Source organism: Anastrepha obliqua, chromosome 4, assembly GCF_027943255.1.
Source record: "Anastrepha obliqua isolate idAnaObli1 chromosome 4, idAnaObli1_1.0, whole genome shotgun sequence".
In the NCBI taxonomy this organism is placed as follows: Eukaryota; Metazoa; Arthropoda; class Insecta; order Diptera; family Tephritidae; genus Anastrepha; species Anastrepha obliqua.
In genome coordinates, this window is record NC_072895.1 from 73,933,898 (window position 1) to 73,952,841 (window position 18,944).

Consider the following 18,944-nt stretch of genomic DNA (forward strand, 5'->3'; position numbering starts at 1 on the left):
TCTTCTTATTAAATACAATCTGTAATACATAACAATCAGTATTAATTGAATTGAAATCTTGAAAAAATGACATTTGTAAGAACTCCCAATAGAGTCCATTACTTAAGTCTAATCCACATACATAAGTACATATATACATTTATACCTAACTCATCTACAAATTTTTCCCCGCCATTCCTTAGTTAGTCACAAGTAATGCCTTAACTTCTTTCTTCAAAGTCTTACCATTTGTATTCTCAGGTAGACGCTCTACGAAAACAACACCCGCATGCAATTGTTTATAGGTCACTGTCAAGTGTTTAGCGACATACTCCTTGACCTGTTGCTCCGTTAGCTGAGCTCCCTTGCGTCGCACCACCACTGCTCCGGCCGCATCGCCATTACCTTCGTCATATACGCCAACCACACAAACATCCTCCACTTCAGGCATCTTCATAATCACCTCCTCTATCTCACTTGGCCAGTATTGCATACCCTGATACTTAACTATTTCCTTCTTACGATCAACAATAAACAGACAACGTTCATCATCAAAATAACCCATATCACCGGTATGGAACCAGCCAAAAGAGTCCTGCATACGTTGTGTATCAATGGTATTACCATAATAACCATTCCAAGTATGTCCAGTCTTCACATAAATCTCACCAACTTCATTTTGTTGCAAATTCTTGCCTTGTTCATCAACAATACGCATCTCAATGTGGTGGAATAACTTCCCTACAGAGCTAAGATTCTGATCACCAGAGTTCACAGAAATAAAACCGGTCTCAGTCATTCCATATAATACATTAATAATACCATTATGGAGAATGTTTTGCAAACGATTCAGTGTCGACAGACTTACGCATCCACCGGCAACAACGAACGTACGAATCGAGCTAAAGTTATCCGTAGTGGCTGTAGGACAGGTGACTAGGGTGGCGACGTGACGTGGTGCGGCTATAATATAAGTGATTTTATATTTCTTCACCAACTCAACCAAATACTCGGGTGTGTAGGGCCGATTAGTAATGACACGCTTACAACTTGTGGCACTAGAGAGAAAGGTAAGGAATATACCAGTCATCCAGTCTAAACTGCTATTTGTGAAAATGACGTCATGACTGGTAACAAACCTTAAACGAATGAAAGAATTAGAAAATTTTCAATTTAACTTGCATTGCACTTTCCGCATCCACTCACATATTATCCATCTGCAGAATATAATTCGACACACAAACGCACTTGGGAAAACCAGTTGTGCCTGAGGAGCACAATATCGCTACAGTCTGTGCACCTCCAAGCTTCAATGGTTCGGGCCTGCAGGAAAGCACAAATCGATATTAGTGATATAGGACAACATTTGCCGTTATCATTGGGCATATATGTACATACGTATTTACTTACTGATATAAATATTCGTTTGGGGTTGGCTGTAATAGGTCTTCAATCGTGGATACACCGTCAATATGGTTTGTGAGTGTATAAAACAATGGCCTCAACGAACGTGTGGCGGCATTGACTTTCTCGTAAACGTCGCCATCGCAAAATATAATTTTTGGTGCTGTATTTTTGAAAAGTGTTTGGATTGTAACTGAAAAGTACAATAAAAAACGTAGTGAACTTGAAATAAAAGCCTTGCTACTAAATGTGCAGAGGTGGTATCATATGACACTACTTGTGCTTTAAGGTAGGTTATCAATGTTTCAAAAGAGGCATCAAACTGCTCACCAGGATCAAAACCGCCGTTTATCGTATGAAAGGGTGTACAATTCATAAAACAACCGACGGCAACGGAGCTCAAGTAAGTGCTGTTCTTTGCTACAATACCAATGACATCATCATGTCGTAATCCCATTTTCTTGAAATGCTGCGCCAAGCGTATCGACCAAGAGAGCAATTCCCCATTAGTTACTTCACGTCCATCAATATCGGAAACCTGAAGATCATTTAAAAAATATATTTTCATTTCCAAATATAAAATTCAAATATTGTTAAAAGACTTTTGGTAACCGAAAATGTTACGTTACTGCCTAATGAGTATTTAAATACTCATAAAAGAATGTTTATGGAAAAGATATTATCGCGAAAAAGGTAAATGATATTGATTTAAGTTCCTTTCGTGACCAAAGTGTAATGTATTATTAGCAGAGTTGAAGTACACATCACTTGCTTGCGCAAACCTACAAATACATTAACATATCCAACACTGTAAATTATTTATGACAGCCAAGCCCGATGAGAGGCGGGGTACTTTTTCATCCGGGCCCGGAGTTTTCAGAGGGGCCCGGACTCGAGGGTAATTCCAAGAAATTTCCTGCTTGAAAAAATATAGTAAATAATACTTCTACCAGAGTTCCGTCACAGACTTTTTTTGGTGTCACCATATCGAATGTTATGATCACGATTACGAAGAATAAATATAATATGGTGATACAAAAGTGTATATTATTGAGCTCTTATTAAAATGGAACATTTTATGCTACTGATTTATAAGGTAATTAATAATTATAGAGATGATTAGATTAAATTTAGATAGTTGTATTTTAAATGAAGACCAATTTTGAAGCGTAGTTATTCTTTAAAGTAATTTTTCCTTACGTTGATGAAGAATTAAATGTAGAGATAGCAATAATAATTTTTGTAGACTAGAAATTTTTGATTTTAAAGAATAAAGAATTAAATGTAGAGATAGCAATAATACTTTTTGTAGACTAGAAATTTTTGATTTTTCACTGGGTATGTTATTATATAAATAATTTTTTAAATTCGTTTCCCCAGTCAATTTCACACTTTTATTTTATTTTTTTATGTTTCGGCAACTAATGCGTGGCCCCTTTCAAGAAAAGTTTGCTGTGTGAAATAACGTTACATTCTGGTAATCTTGTCAATTATTTTGAGTTTAAAACATACACGTTCTGAAAAAGTGAACACTTTTCGCATTTTAGATACTTCATAAAACAAGTTATTTTGAATATTTATGACAATCCAGTGTACATAAATATTCAACATGACTAGTTTCAATTTTGCTAAAAAATACCCTTCTGATGTGTCGGAAGAAATCTCAATTGAGATGTGTCACTTGAAGATTGTGTATAACGCGAATTTTACTGGAAATTCGGAATATTGTATGCCTCCGTTCGACTTGTTGAATGCTATCACAGCTAAAAACTTTGATACTCTGTTCCCGAACATTTGCATTGCTTTGCGAATATTCTGCACCCTGCCAGTATCGGTTGCCGGCGCCGAAATATCGTTCAGCGCTTTATCAAGGATCAAAGACTACCATCGTTCTTGTTCAACTCAGAGTCGAGTAACAGGATTGGCAACTTTGTATTTGGAATCTGAGTTAGCAAGGAAACTCGACTTCGATGATATTATAAGAGCTTTTGCCTCAGCTAAAGCAAGAAAAGCAAAATTCTAAGCATCGTGGCAGTCATTTTCAAATATTTGTAAGGCTCACAAAATTAATAAAAAATTTTAACTTTTTTCAGCTGCGTTTTTTATTTCAGATCTGCTGAAGAGTTTTCTAAAATTTATTTTAATCAATATTTCATAATTAATTCTATCAAAAATTGTATCAATGAGTTTTTCAATGTTTAAATGTTATATCACTATAACATAATACGCATTTTGATAAATAAAAAAAATTTGAAGGGGCCCGCATCTCAAGTTTTCCCGGGGCCCGAATACTCTCTCCACGGCCCTGATGACAGCATAGAACTGCCAAAATGGATTAATAGGAAATAAACGTCACTTGCACTCTTCATTATTAAATGAGATTGAGATTCTGGTGGAAATTTTCCTGAGCTGGGTATTTTTATATTTTCTCTTGTTTTACAACGATTTGTTTGCTGTTTGGCAAAGGGTAAGTATTCATTCGGTAGAACTCTTTCTGCTCTACAAAACTATGTTAATTACATTTCTGAGCTATTATATTTTAGTTTGAGGCTTAGAAATGGAGTACCCAACGACCAACGCGCGGTCATAAACAGCGCTTTTTGCAGCGAATCGTCACCGGAAAAGAGCTCGAATGAGAGGGCTTTCACCATACGCCGTATTCTCTGGACCTTGCACCGATCAAATGCCTTCTTTTTCGCTCCCTGTCAGACCATATGAAGGTTGTTACCTTTGATAACAAAGAGGTCCTTAAAAGTGACAAGCTCAACAACTTCTTTGACACCAGACCAGGCAACTTTTGGTGAAACGGCATCAACAAATTGGTCGAGATGTGGGAATAGATTGTAAACAGCAACAGTGAATGTATAATTGATTAACTTATTGTTTATGGTTTAAATAAAAGTCTTTGGTACTAACCCTACGAACTTATCCAACCCCATAAATGAAATTTAGCGTTTATTTTGCATAAAAATAGCTCTCAGGATATTGTCGTCCAGTTTTTCATAATCGCTAATGGCATCAACATCTAACTATTCACTTCTGTTGGCGTTCCTCACGAGTCCGAAATTTTTTTTCGATATGTTGGCTAAAGAACAAGAAAACGAAGGGAGTCGACGGACTGCGGGTTGTACTATTTAAACATGGCAGTGAGGGGCAGGTAAGGTACATGCATCAGCTCCTATGCAAAATATGATAAATGCATGCCTATCGGCGAGAATTTAAGTGTGCTCTGCCCAATCCATAAAAAGAGTGATCCTGCAATCTATGCCAGCTACCGCGGAATTAAAATCTAAATATCGCGCACAAGGTTTTCTCAAGCGCATCCCACTATCGACCAACTGAGTTGACCTTACTAGATGTGGAAAATCCACAAAACACCATATATTCACAATACGAGTATATAAAGTGTTTTGGAAATACCCATGAAAAGAGAATCGACATACGCCATCTTTCCATAGATTTTAAAGCCGACTTTGGCAGCACAAAAAGGAATTGGAAACTAATACGGTTGTGGAAAATGACGTTAAAAATACCAGAAATACCTTTCTAAGCAATTTGATATCAAACGAAGGCTTAGACGGCTGACTGTGTCGTGCATATTTTATAACCTGTTCGAAATAAGCTTATGCTGAAGGTTTTTAGACCTTAGCGATGGCAAGTATCACAAACGATGAAATAAATATCTGTATAAGCTTTACGGCGGCAAAGACATAGATACAGCGGCTCCACAGGCTAAGTCATGTCGTCCGAATGGAAACAAACGGTCCAGCTATGAAATTGTTCGATGCGGTACCGGCTGGTCGTAGCAGAGGAAGAGGAAGGCCTCCTCTGTGTTGGAAAGATCAGGTGTAGAAGACTCGGCCAAAATCGCTTAAACTCTTTACAAGCAAAACTAAAGGCAGCATAAATCAAAAAAGGTGAGTGGCAAAATTATGCGATGCCTAGAGTATATAAATATAAAAATATGTATATAATTAAATCTTAAAACCTTTTTTTTATCAAGAAAAAAGAATATTATTCACATTTTTGACGTGATAACGTCTTATAATTCGATTTAACAGGCTGCACGCACGAAAAAATGTGTCGTTACCTTGCTCATTAGTGCTACCTTGCTCATTGCCGTTACCTTGCTTATTTGTCGTTACCTTGCTCATTGCCGTTACCTTGAATGAACTGCAAGCGAAAGCGCGGAACGAACGACAAAGCAAACAAAGCAAACGAACGGCAACGTTCGACATCTTGCTCTCTCCTACTTAAGTGAGCGTATATGTGTATGTATATGCGCATATGTACATATATAAATTCACGTATTTGTATTTGCATATGCCTTCTTATTGATTATTATTAATTTGATTTACTTGAAGAATTTAAAATAAAACCAAGTTTGCTAATAATACCTGTTGTTTTAATGTTATTATTATTTTTTGACGTGATAACGTCTTATAATTCTATGTAGCCGGCTGCACGCACCAAAAAATGCGTCGTTATCTTGCTCATGCGTCGTTACCTTGCTTGAACAGCATGTTATGTTAAGTTATAATATGTTATGTTATGTTATGTTATGTTATGTTATGTTATGTTATGTTATGTTATGTTATGTTATGTTATGTTATGTTATGTTATGTTATGTTATGTTATGTTATGTTATGTTATGTTATGTTATGTTATGTTATGTTATGTTATGTTATGTTATGTTATGTTATGTTATGTTATGTTATGTTATGTTATGTTATGCTATGTTATGTTATGTTATGTTATGTTATGTTATGTTATGTTATGTTATGTTATGTTATGTTATGTTATGTTATGTTATGTTATGTTATGTTAAAGTATATTATGTTATGTTATGTTATGTTATGTTATGTTATGTTATGTTATGTTATGTTATGTTATGTTATGTTAAAGTATATTATGTTATGTTAATGTTAACTCATTCTCTATATCCATACAAAATATCTATCAAACAAATAAAATTAAAATATACTTTTGAAAAATGCAACCATTCAATCAGTATTTTCTTATGACGTTGTCACGTTAAACTATCGTCAATAAACCGACTTTACAGACAACCTCTTTTTATTTTTACAATAGTTGAATATTTAGAATACGCGACTCTATAGGTTAAGGGTTTTGCTCTTAAGTATCTAAACTAAACGCACCTGACAGACATTTTTCGGAAAATTTTTCAAATTATTGAATATAATTTTTCCCAAAGAACAGTTAAAATCGTAAACTATTGGTGGCTTTGCGCCCATCCACACCCGCTCCTTTTCATCATAGTTACACTCAAAATTACACATAGTTCACTTTATACTTTTCAACTAATCATTCTTGATGATTTCTAAAGAACTGAAAGGTTCGCAAACTTGCAAACTCGTTAAATATGCAAGCAATTTAGTACATAAATTAAATATACAACCTACTGATAAGTATTTTAGTATCACATGGCGGAAAAAGTGATGCAACTTAATATTATTATCATACCAAACTAATTCCATAAGTGTGTTGATACTACATATACATATAATCAGCTATTTGTTTGGTCAGAAGATGCATGACTAGCAATTCTGTAATTATACCGAAAATATATACTGTTAAGGCCTCCAACTAATTGTGTCAAGGGATTGCAAAATAATATTAATACTGATTAGAAACTGTCAATCCGTATTCTATTTAATCTAATCTAATAATCAGCTATTTGTTTGGTCAGAAGATGCATGACTAGCAATTCTGTAATTATACCGAAAATATATACTGTTAAGGCCTCCAACTAATTGTGTCGAGGGATTGCAACAACACACGTTAACGTAACATAATGGATCATTCGGAGGTTAAAACGACAGCGAATAAATAAAGTAACGACAACGCCTAAAACTTGGTTTAAATGGGCTTTCTTAATCGTATTACCCATCGAGATGCTGGAACCAATGTCGGTACAATACAGAGTCAATTTTTTGATTTTGCTACTGTTGAGTGTTTTTATTTCCGCCGTTTTTATTTTCTCCAAATGTAAGGAATTATTTTAAAAAAGTAATTCCATATTTCCGATTCAAAGTGCTATCGGTCGTTTCCACTACTTTTCCATATCTTTCTGTTAGAGCACGAATTCCCCAACGGAAGAACTCCTCGTTATTTGAGGCGATACATAAATCTTTATAAATGTGAAACTGCTGCTCAGCCAGAGCATACCCGTATGCCATCGAGAGTGTATTAGAGAATACAGCAGGTGATGTATTTTATTTATGTTTTATTTGTATTATTTAAATTTATTATGTTTTATTTAAAACCTGTGGCCTTATTGAATCCCTCTATATGACAACAAAGCCCATTGGCATTCGAGAATGATAGAATACAATATTGCGTCTTCTTAACTCGCTGGGAAATTACCTCTTTGTTTTACAATTTAAAAAAATAAGTAAACATTTCTATGAAGTTTTGGCATGAGTTTGTTTTTTCTAAAAATTAACAAATCTTTTCTAATAATAATAATTTGAGGCATTGATTCCTCGATACCTGTACCTTCAAATAAATACTCAGTACTCTCCCCTGAATCAAATATTTTTTATCTTTCGAGTTTGATATTTGGTATTAATACAATTATCATTCATCAAAATCCATTTCATCATGTTAAAGTAGGTCATTTCAATTTGCCGTTACTTTTTTGAGCTTACTTAATTGAATTTACTTTTCTTGAAACTTCTGCGAATAATTTTTTCTGTGCGCAATGCACTGGCCTTGGGACATCTCCGTTATTATTTGAGAGATGTGCCACCCCAGTCAAACTCCCCACCTGGCAATGTCCTTGAATTGAATCATACCTGAGTGTTGGAGTTATGCAAATAATTGAATTAAAATTTTCAACGCCTAATTCGAGTAATTTTCGATATTAGAGTATGAAAGTATGTTGTCAATATTTACGTAATATTAAAATTTTAATTTTTATTCATAATCAGTAAACTTCGAACTTATGGGCCCACCCTAATAAAAGTGGGAATGGATGATTTCCCTATCTACCATGTGCATTTGTTTTTAATCTAATCTAAACGCCTTTGCGTGAACTGTTTCCTCTTCAATATACGAGTATTTATTTTAAGATAAAAAAATGCACATCGGCTTTTATGACAAAGCGTTTTTTACTTGCTTAAAATTTATTGTATTATAAGCAAATATTTTTGTTATTTTCCCGCTCGAGTAGGCTTTAAAAAATGCGCTAAAGTCACTATCAGTTCGAAATGAATACTTTTTTATCAGCTTTTTATTTTAAAAAAGTATATATGTATTTTTCTTGAAGCGTTTCTTCTTATTAAATACAATCTGTAATACATAACAATCAGTATTAATTGAATTGAAATCTTGAAAAAATGACATTTGTAAGAACTCCCAATAGAGTCCATTACTTAAGTCTACATTTTAAATCTTTGTGGCAGATCAGTAGCATAAAATTGTAAGTTTGCGTGGGATGTTGGATTGGCATGAAAGGTTTGACACCCGAGGATTTGGATGGTTAGCATGCCCGTTATTACAAGTATGCTGATGTTGCCAATTTTTTCATCTACCGATAGCATTCCAAGATCACGATGAGTGTCCATATTGGCTTCGGTATTTTTTATACTTATATACGCGAAGCTCATCGCCCAGCGAATGCTTTGATTTATGGCCAAGTAGCTACCTTCACTTTGAAAATATAGGATATCGCCGCGTAAGACGTCGTCGATCAAAATGAATGCCTAAGTATTTAACGTGGTCCGTTTGGGGTATCTCGCAGTTGTTAAGATGCACTGCGGGACAAGTATCCTTGCAGATCGTGAAAGTTAATTGCGCTAATTTTACTTAATTGTTTTTATATTTCACTTCATGTATTTATTTTCATTTCATCATGTAATTGTGATTTTAGCAGCATAAAGAAATTATGCGGAAAATTCATTTTTTAGTTTGGCCCTCGTGCCATACCTTGTCAATGCTTGTGCTATGTCTAGGGAGACAGCAACACAGTATTCTCTATTTTCCAATGTTTCTCTGGCGAAATTATATACAGATAGAAATTATATGTGTATATGCAGACCTGCTCGATGGTGGAGTTATGTTTTCTGAATCCAAACTGAGGCGCAGGGATAAGATTTCTTTGTGCAGTTATAGGGCTGAGCCGTTTTAGTAAAAGTTTTCCGAAGGCTTTCGGTAAAATAGGAAGCAGACTTATTGGTCTATAAGAGGACGCCATACGTCTGTCTTAGTTATTAGGATTATGTCCGATGCTTTCCATCGCACTGGAAAATACTCTGTTTGATTCATTGTATTAAATATATACGTGACGAACTTAAAGCCGCAAGTACGTAGTTCCTTCAGTACTTTGCTCGTTATGAGATCGAATAGAGGTGCTCTGTTAGGCATTAATGCTTTGCATAATGTGCTTTTAATTATTTTTAAGAAAATTTGGGAATCGGAAAATCAATTTGGAAAGGAGTTCAGAGAAACTCGTATATTTTTTATCACCTTCTGAAGTTTTGTTAAGAAATGGGTGAAAAACATCTGAAAGAAATTTAACCAATTTATAGGCATTTGCTTTGTCGGTTTTTACCATCTGTGCACTAGATGATTTAAGTCACGCCTCATAGGATATTTTTTGTAACTTTGCATTGCGAATAATCCTTTGGTTCTGTTGATGATAAGTTATACAAGTAGTCATGTATTTCGAAATGTCTCGCCTCATTTAGAGTTAGTTTAAATTATGATACTTTGTTACTGTATTCAAATTTCTTTCATCACTTAAGACAACTTCAATATACTTTAAGCCATAAAGCAAAGTTTTGAAAACCCCTTTAATTTTGTTGTGATAAATCAGCTCCTACCTGCGTAGACAAATTTTACATTACACAGCGCAGAGACACAATTGAAGTTGTGGTGATCTAGCAAAGCTTTTTATTATCTTTTCCTAGCAGCTCGACAATACGAATGCATTATTACATTGTGACACCACAATCTGCGATTTGCTAAGCGGATGAGAAAACCAACAGAGCCCGATTTAGAATGGTGGAGATTAATCTGTAGACATTTAATACTAGGGGTGGGACTATTCGAATAAAAATTATTCGAATAATAAAATCTTTTATTCGAGAGGTATTCGTAATTCGAATAATATTTATTCGAATTTTTTATTCGTTTATTCGAATAATGCTATTCGAATACCTCACTATTCAAATACCTCACTATTCGAATACCTCACTATTCGAATACCTTACTATTCGAATACCTTACTATTCGAATACCTTACTATTCGAATACATCACTATTCGAATACTTCACTATTCGAATATTTTTGGTAAATATTTATTTAGATTAGCGGACTACTAATCGGTTTATGTATATTACAAGTGCATGCACCATGAGAAGGGCCAATGTAATTTTTATATTTTTAAAAGCATTTTCTCCCTGATGTAAATGAATATATAGTGAGTGATTACTTTATATAAGCGTTTTTAGAGAAATAATTCATTTCAGTTCTCAGTCTCTCCGCCTACTTACACTTTTATGTATTATTGCAAATATTTATGCATTCTCCAATTTTAGGTATAATCACATATTAGGGTGCATCACTCTTCATACAAAACAAATCGGTACAGTGTTTCTTTCGGAACATAAAATTCATTAATTTCTAAGACTTCTGTCAGAATTTTTCGGGAAAATATTAAGACATTTACTTGATTCCGCTGAAAGTACTTCCGGAAAGCTCATTATTTTGATTCCGTTGATAAAATTATCAAACAAATTTTTGGCAGAACTTTTAATCTTAAACTCTTCTGTCAGCTGAGTGAATTTCTTGGAAAAGGGTTTTCAAAATCTAATTTTGTTTATTAAAAACTCGATTTTTAAGGGGTTTCCAGATCAGTCCAGTTCAAGTAAATATCAGTTGTTTTCAGAATATTTTATCGGAATAAATTTTGTATGTAATTCCCGGAGAAAAGATTGAACTTTTTCTGGCAGCCTTATGTGCATATGTATACATATATTTATATGTATTATATATACATACATATACATTAGGCCGGGTTGATTTGTGGGGAGACAAAAAAATCGCCCATTGCTCTGTGAAAATCATATTCTAGGGATCAAAATAAGAAACTTTGCCGAAGGAACCATACCCCTAAAACGAATTCTGATGTCCCCCAATTTGGGTCGAACTTTTTAGTTTCTTTTCTCATGTAAAGGCAGAAAATGGTGATATTTTGAAATGGTTGTATGGGGAACCCCCCAGGGGAGTTCCAGGAGGTGTGCAACTGGCATGGGGGGATCGGCCGTCCAAAATTAGTGGGGGTCGGTCATACATTTAGACTCGATTGGAGCACTCTAAATGGGTCAAAGTGAGATTTTTCGTTCGACCCAAATTGGTGGACATCAGAATTCGTTTTAGAGGTATGCTTCCTTCGGCAAAGTTTCTTATTTTGATCCTTAGAATACGATTTTCACAGAGCAATGAGCGATTTTTAAATCGACCCGCCCTAATATACATATACCGTGTTTTCAAATATGATAAGCTCTTCTTGTAACCGACTTAATTACTGCCATATTTTTGTATTCATACTCATACAAGCATACAGAAATTTCAGACGCCAAAGAAATTGAAATGAAAAGAAAAGTATGAAAATCAGAAATTATTTAATTAATTCCATGCACTGAAGCGCAAAAACTGCTAGTAATTCCATCCTTTCCTCCCTTTCCTTGCACGCCAGAAAAAACCCAATAGCAAAATTGACTGCACTACCAGAAGCACGAACACATAGTTATGTTTCTAAAGCAAGAGCAACAAGAATAAAAAAGGCAACAACAATTTTTGCATCGGTTGAATATGGTGTCAGCGTTGCTAACGCAACAACGCTATTTCAGACAATTGTCATCCAGCAGCGTAACGCTCGAGGAGATGGCAGAAGCAGGTGTTTGCCAATAGTAGCAGCAGCGTGATTTAACAACACGCTTTATTTTCTAGGTATCCTTTTTTGGGCGAAAGCAACAGCACTTAATTATTTTAAATGCATTGTTTGAACAACATTTTTTACGAGAATTGTTGCCGGCTACATTTGTCACGCCAGTGTTGCTGTAGAATGCCTATATATGTATGTATGGTGTGTTGTGTGTTGGGTTGCAACATCTCGTGTATCAGTTCGCTGTGAGCATCAGGTGGCGTAAAATGTGCGTTACTATGGTGATGGTTACATTAAACGTTCTCCATTGGCAGCAGCAGCAAGTGGTTGCAATCTGTCACACGCACCGCCGCAAATAACTGGCAATGTGCCAAGAGTGGACATGAGCAGATAAAGTAATTTTTACTCAGTTACTCGTATTGCAAAGTTCGTTGTAATTATGTGAGGTGGTTAATCGGTAAAAAAAAATATTTTTAACCTAAGTGCCATAAATGTTAGGAATCCATAAGATAAGTTTTTGATATGTTAGCCTATTTTCTCAGGGTTTTCTGCAGTTATATGAATATTTAAGCAAAATTTTATGGACCAGAATAAATATTAGCAAAAGATATCAACTAACGGTTAAGAGAATGCAGGGGATTGCCCATATCGCCGTACCGCTACTCGTTCTACTACTGTTCTATTATTTTACTTTTTACATTAACTTACGATAACCTTTTATTTTTGTTTACAAAAACTGACTACCATATCTTGACTATCTTCATAGTCTTTTTTTCATTTTTCCACTTCAAAATCTTTTATTCTATAGTCTTTGATATCAGTTTTGATAAGCAGTGAGCAACTGTTTTTATTTTCATACTAGCACGAGTACACCGAGCACACTGTGGCGGGCTCGATCAGTTAGCAAAGATATACATATATACCATATAATTAGCCCGTACACCCTTTTTGGGTGTTTAGCCGAGCTCCTCCTTCTACATATTTGTGGCGTGCGTCTTGATGTTGTTCCACAAATGGAGGGACCTACAGTTTCAAGCCGATTCCGAACGGAAGTTATTTTTATGATAATATTTTTCATAGCAGAAATACGCCAGGAGGTTTGCCATTGCCTGCCGAGCGGCGACCGCTATTAGAAAAATGTTTTTATTAATTTTGGTGTTTCGAATACTTTTGTTTGTGGGCAAAGATAATATTATTATATTTGCTGTTGGTGACAAACTTGAAGCAGTCCTCTAACGAACATTTGGCACCCGAAAACTGAGTTAAACAGAAGTTTATTAGACCGGCTTGCAAGATACAACACTCGAGGCTTTAAGTTGGAAAATGCACCCCAGCCGGGTGCAACAAACCCGAACTTTTTAAATTTTAGTGATATACAAAATTTGATGTTTTTAAACTCTGTACCACCTTGGCATTAACTTTGGCTATGTGAAAATTTACGTTCAGTAAAATAACTGCCATCCAAGAGATGCCATGGACCTGGCAAGGCAAGAAAACCATAGGACCTGGCGACGTCTACTACAGCTGCCATGTAAAGGAGCGCAAATTCGGTGTCGGATTTGTTGTAGGAGAGAGATTTCGTCGCCAAGTACTGTCTATCACTCCGGTGGACGAGCGTCTCGCAATAATCCGCATCAAATCCTGTTTTTTTAACATCTCGCTAATTTGCGTCCATGCCCCGACGGAAGAAAAGGACGATGCGACCAAAGATTCCTTCTATGAGCGCGTGATTGGCGACTTCAACGCCAGGCTGGGCAAGGAGGGAATTTTTGGTCCCACAGTCGGAAAATTCAGCCTGCACAACGAAACATACGTTAACGAACAGAGGCTGATCGACTTCGCCGGGGCCCGGAACATGGTACTGTGCAGCACCAGATTCCAGCATAAAAAAATACACCAGGCAACGTGGCTATCTCCTGATCGGAAAACGCGAAACCAGATCGATCATGTTGTGATAGATGGAAGACACGCTTCTAGTGTTTTAGATGTACGTACGATCTGAGGATCCAACATCGACTCGGATCATTACCTTGTTGCAGCCAAATTACGCACACGCCTCTGTGCAGCGAAAAGCGTACATCTAACTACACAAAGAATGTTCGACATCGAAAAGCTGCAATCACAACAAACAGCCAGAAGATTCGCCACTCGCCTCTCACTCGTGCTCTCAGAGGGTACTCCCCAACAAACCGGCATGCACGAGCAATGGAGCAACATTTCTCGTTCTCTACGTACCGCCACCAAAGAAGAAATCGGATTCGGCGAGCCCTGTTACCGCGAGATTAGTCTTCTAAATATCGCCTATAAGGTTCTAGCGAGCGTATTGTGTGAAAGGCTGAAGCCCACCGTCAACCAACTGATTGGACCTTATCAGTGTGGCTTTAGACCTGGAAAGTCTACCATCGACCAAATATTCACAATACGCCAAATCCTGGAAAAAACCTACGAAAGGAGAATCGACACACACCATCTTTTCGTCGATTTCAAAGCTGCATTCGACAGTACGAAAAAGAGTTTCATGTATGCCACGATGTCTGAATTTGGTATCCCCACAAAACTAATACGGCTATCAAAGACGACGTTGCTCAACACCAGCAGCGCCGTCAGAATTGGGAAGGACCTCTCCGAGCCGTTTGTTACCAAATGAGGTTTCAGACAGGGTGACTCGCTGTCGTTTGACTTCTTTAACCTGATGTTGGAGAGGATCGTACGAGCCGCAGAACTTAAACGCTCAGGCACAATTTTTTATAAGAGCGTACAATTGTTGGCGTATGTCGATGATATCGACATCATCGACCTTAACAATCGCGCTGTTAGTTCTGCCTTCTCCAAACTGAATAAAGAGGCAAAGCGAATGGGTCTGGTGGTGAACGAGAACAAAACGAAGTACCTCCTGTCATCACACAAACAGTCGGCGCACTCGCGTATCGGCACCCACGTCACTGTTGACAGTTATGATTTCGAACGTAGAATCTCTCTTGCCAACAAGTGCTACTTGAGACTAAGTAGGCAATTGAGTAGTAAAGTCCACTCTCGACGAACAAAACTAACACTCTACTCGACTCTCATTATGCCCGACCTAACATATGGCGCAGAAGCTTGGACGATGACAACATCCGATGAAGCGACGCTTGGAGTGTTTGAGAGAAAGATTCTGCGTAAGATTTTTGAACCTTTGCTCGTTGGCAACGGCGAATATCGCAGGCGATGGACCGATGAGCTGTATGAGCCTTACGACGACATAGACATAGCGCAGCGAATAAGAACGAGCGGCTACGTTGGCTGGGTCATGTCGTCCGAATGGATACAAACGCTCCGGCTCTGAAAGTATTCGATGCGGTACCAGCTGGTGGTATAGGGTGGGCCATATAAAATTTGCTTTATTATTTAAACTTTATGGCTAGAAAATACTTAACAAAAGTATGTTTGTAAAAGATCTCAAAATAAAGAGACCACAGCTCAAATTCAGTTCAATGAATGAGCTATGCTTTTAAAGCAAAGATTACATACATATGTATTTGCACATACATATGTAGATATAAGTTAACCCTCCGTTGTACACCACTTTTTAAACCTTCGGTTGTACACCTCGGGTCTAGCTATGCATTTACAAGCATTTGTATGGGAATATACGGCAAATGCGCGATCATTTATAAGCATGTATTGCGAAAGACAGAAAAAAAATATTCACTGAAAATATTTCAGTTTGTAAAGAAAAACATTTTTTGTTCCTTTTTGTTTTTGTTCTTTATTTTGACTCAATTCGAAAAAGTTTGAAGAAACAAAACGCGATAGCAATAAAATTTATAATGCAATATGAAATGATCTTTATTATAGGTTCGGGGGAAGGCAAGCGAAACATGTATATGAGACTTTTGAGTGCTGCTGACATACTGGATTCATGCATGCAGTACAATAAAAAATAGTTTTTTTCGACGAACTCTATCGCCCCATTATAAACAAAGACGACAATCTCTTTTCGCTGCAAGTGTATCGGCACCGGTTGGTTGATTAACTACAAATTCACAGGGATATTTCTTTTTTTGTTGAAAAATGATTCCATAGCCAAACGAGTAGTAAATTGAGAAATAATGCAGTGATTATTCATACGATTTTCGATGTTTGCAACGGCCAATGTATTCGATAAAGTCGTCAAAAAATTGCGCCTAGCATCACTTTTTCTAAGCCTATCAACTTCCTTGCAAATACAAAACGCTGCCAATGCCATGACATCCAACAAGTTGCAAAAGAAAGCAAAGGTCCATCGATTTGTTGGCCGTTTTGATGTGAAATGTGTGACCATTTGATCCATACAATCGCCGCCAGCTTTATGTGCATTATAATATAAAATGGCCGATGGTTTTTTTGCCTCGCCATGGTTTTAAAATTAACAAAAAATATGTTTAAAGTATTTATTAATCAATAATATACTTATTTTCCTGCATTATTTACAATGTCTTCCCAACGTTTAGGCAAGTTTTTAGTCCCCTGCTCAAAAAATTTTTTGTCCTTGGAGCCAAAATACGCTTCGATATCCCTTTTTATAGCTTCTTTTGAGGAGTAGTTCTTGTTACTCATATGGAATTGAAGTCCACAGTAAAGGTGATAAACGCAAGGTGCAATATCCGAAGAGTATGGTGGATGTGGCATTAACTCCCATCCGGGCTCGTTCAGCTTGCCTCATGTTTACCTTGCGGTATGAGTTCTTGCGTTGTCGTGGTGAAACAAAACTTTGCGTCTATTCTCTAAAGACGGGCGATTTTTTTTAAGTATCTCATTCAGGTTTGATAGCTGATGGGAATAATAATCAGCAGTTATCGTCTGGTTTGGTTCCAGAAGTTCATAATAAACAATACCGGCCATATCGCACCAAATAGACAAGGGAATCTTCTTGGGGGGAAGGCCATCTCTAGGAGTTGGTTCTGATGTTTCATCTTTATCTAACCATTGGCGTTTGCGAACAGGATTATTGTAAAGGACCCATTTTTCATTCATTAACGACACGGTTCAAAAACTTTCATTTTCAAACCATTTCAGCAGCTGAGAACACACATTCACTCTCTGCTGAAAGTTGGCAACGGAAAGTCTATGCGGAACCCATCTTCCCAGCTTTGAAACCTTTCCCAACTGAACCAGGTGTCTGTGAACTGTTCCATGCGACGAATTTAACCTCTGAGCTATCATATCGACTGTCAAATTTGGCTCAGCTTCCACGAGTTCGAGCAAGGCGTCGGAGTTAAAGACTTCAGGACGACCAGCGCGCGGGGCATCCTCCACGTCGCAGTTACCACTTCGGAATTTTTAAAACCACTTTTGCGCAGTCCTTACACTCACGGTATCCTCTCCGTGAACAGTGTTTATTTCTGCAGCAGCAGTTGTTGCATTTTTACCACTTTTATAAAAGAAATACATAATATGCCTCTTGTACGCGTTCGAAGATTCCATTTTTTTTTTAACAACACGTGCTTCTATCTGTGATTAAAACCACTTTTTGAATGCACAATATATCAAAGAAAATATAAATAGTTCCGTTATATTCCGCGAATAATTTTTTGTATGCAAAAATCGTACAAAAGTGAAATTATGGATAAAATACGACCGAACTTATGGACTGTCCTCTTATATACGGAACAGTGGAAAGTAAATTGACCGCTTTATTCTTCTTTGGCACATAGCTGCTGATTGAAAGAAGGTTTTCATGAAAACCAAATAATGACGAAAGCACTGGTCGAGAATTGTTCTTTTTCATATCTGGTGGAAGACAACGTTCGTTGGATCGTATGGTGCCCACTAATGCGAGTCCTATAGCAGCGAGACGCTTAGATCTATTCAATGTGACGAAAAAATTATCGGCTATTATTGTACGGCCGCTATTTACATATCAGTTGGATAATTGTAGCATCACATTTTCCCTTTGATCAACTTCACGCTCGTCTCCTTCTGTTTGTCCACAATACAACTTTCCTTGCAACGGATATTTTGTTTTGGAGTCACATGCCCACCAGATTGTTATGCGAAATTTCGCCGGTTTTGATGGAATATGTTGCGTGAATTTTGTTCGGCCTCGATATGGAAATATTTGCTCTTCGGTAGTAATATTTCCATGCGGGTCATAATTATCTTTGAGGATTTCACTCAAGATATTCCATATATCACGAATGGGCGCAGCTTTAACGGCTCTTTGGCGAAATTCACGGGTTCGACTGTTATCAAAACGAATATATCGTGTAAAAATTCTGAATCGATGATAAGACATAGCTGAACGAAAAATGGGCAATGAATCCGAACGCCACAAAACTACCGCTTTCTATATATTATTGTGTGTTACACCCATGGTCAAAAGAATACCAATAAATGCATCAAGCTCAGTGCTAGTCAAATCAATCCAAACTCTTTGTTTTGAATCAGGATGTGCTTCATTCCATATTTGAATGGGCTCTCTAGCATATCGATCTGTTTCCGAAATGATAACTGGGCAACTGATGAACAGAATGATAAAAAGAAACGACGAAGAATACATATATAACCAATACACACAATCACATAGGGTTCAGTTTCACTGTATTTGTGTTTTTGTTCATTATTTTCGCGCTATTTTGCTATGCGTTCAACGTTCATTATTCAGTATATGCGTAGAAAGAACAAAGA

General features: G+C 36.7%; 1 protein-coding gene across 2 annotated transcripts in view; it reads right to left on the bottom strand.

Annotated features, from left to right (window-relative positions):
- The window catches only part of LOC129245613 (uncharacterized), a 53,198-nt gene continuing 34,254 nt past the window's right edge, over positions 1 to 18,944 (bottom strand). Inside the window, exons 1-5 of one of the 2 annotated variants that reach the window (XM_054883885.1) lie at positions 6,543 to 6,711; positions 1,714 to 1,921; positions 1,390 to 1,576; positions 1,186 to 1,302; positions 1 to 1,118 (exon numbers count right to left, since the gene is read on the bottom strand). In XM_054883885.1, the coding sequence (XP_054739860.1) occupies positions 179 to 1,118; positions 1,186 to 1,302; positions 1,390 to 1,576; positions 1,714 to 1,921; positions 6,543 to 6,683 (1,593 nt within the window). In that variant the 5' untranslated portion in view covers positions 6,684 to 6,711 and the 3' untranslated portion in view covers positions 1 to 178. Of the gene's footprint in view, positions 1,119 to 1,185; positions 1,303 to 1,389; positions 1,577 to 1,713; positions 1,922 to 6,542; positions 6,712 to 18,944 lie in introns of those variants that run through there. The other variant, XM_054883886.1, reaches the window with a different exon arrangement.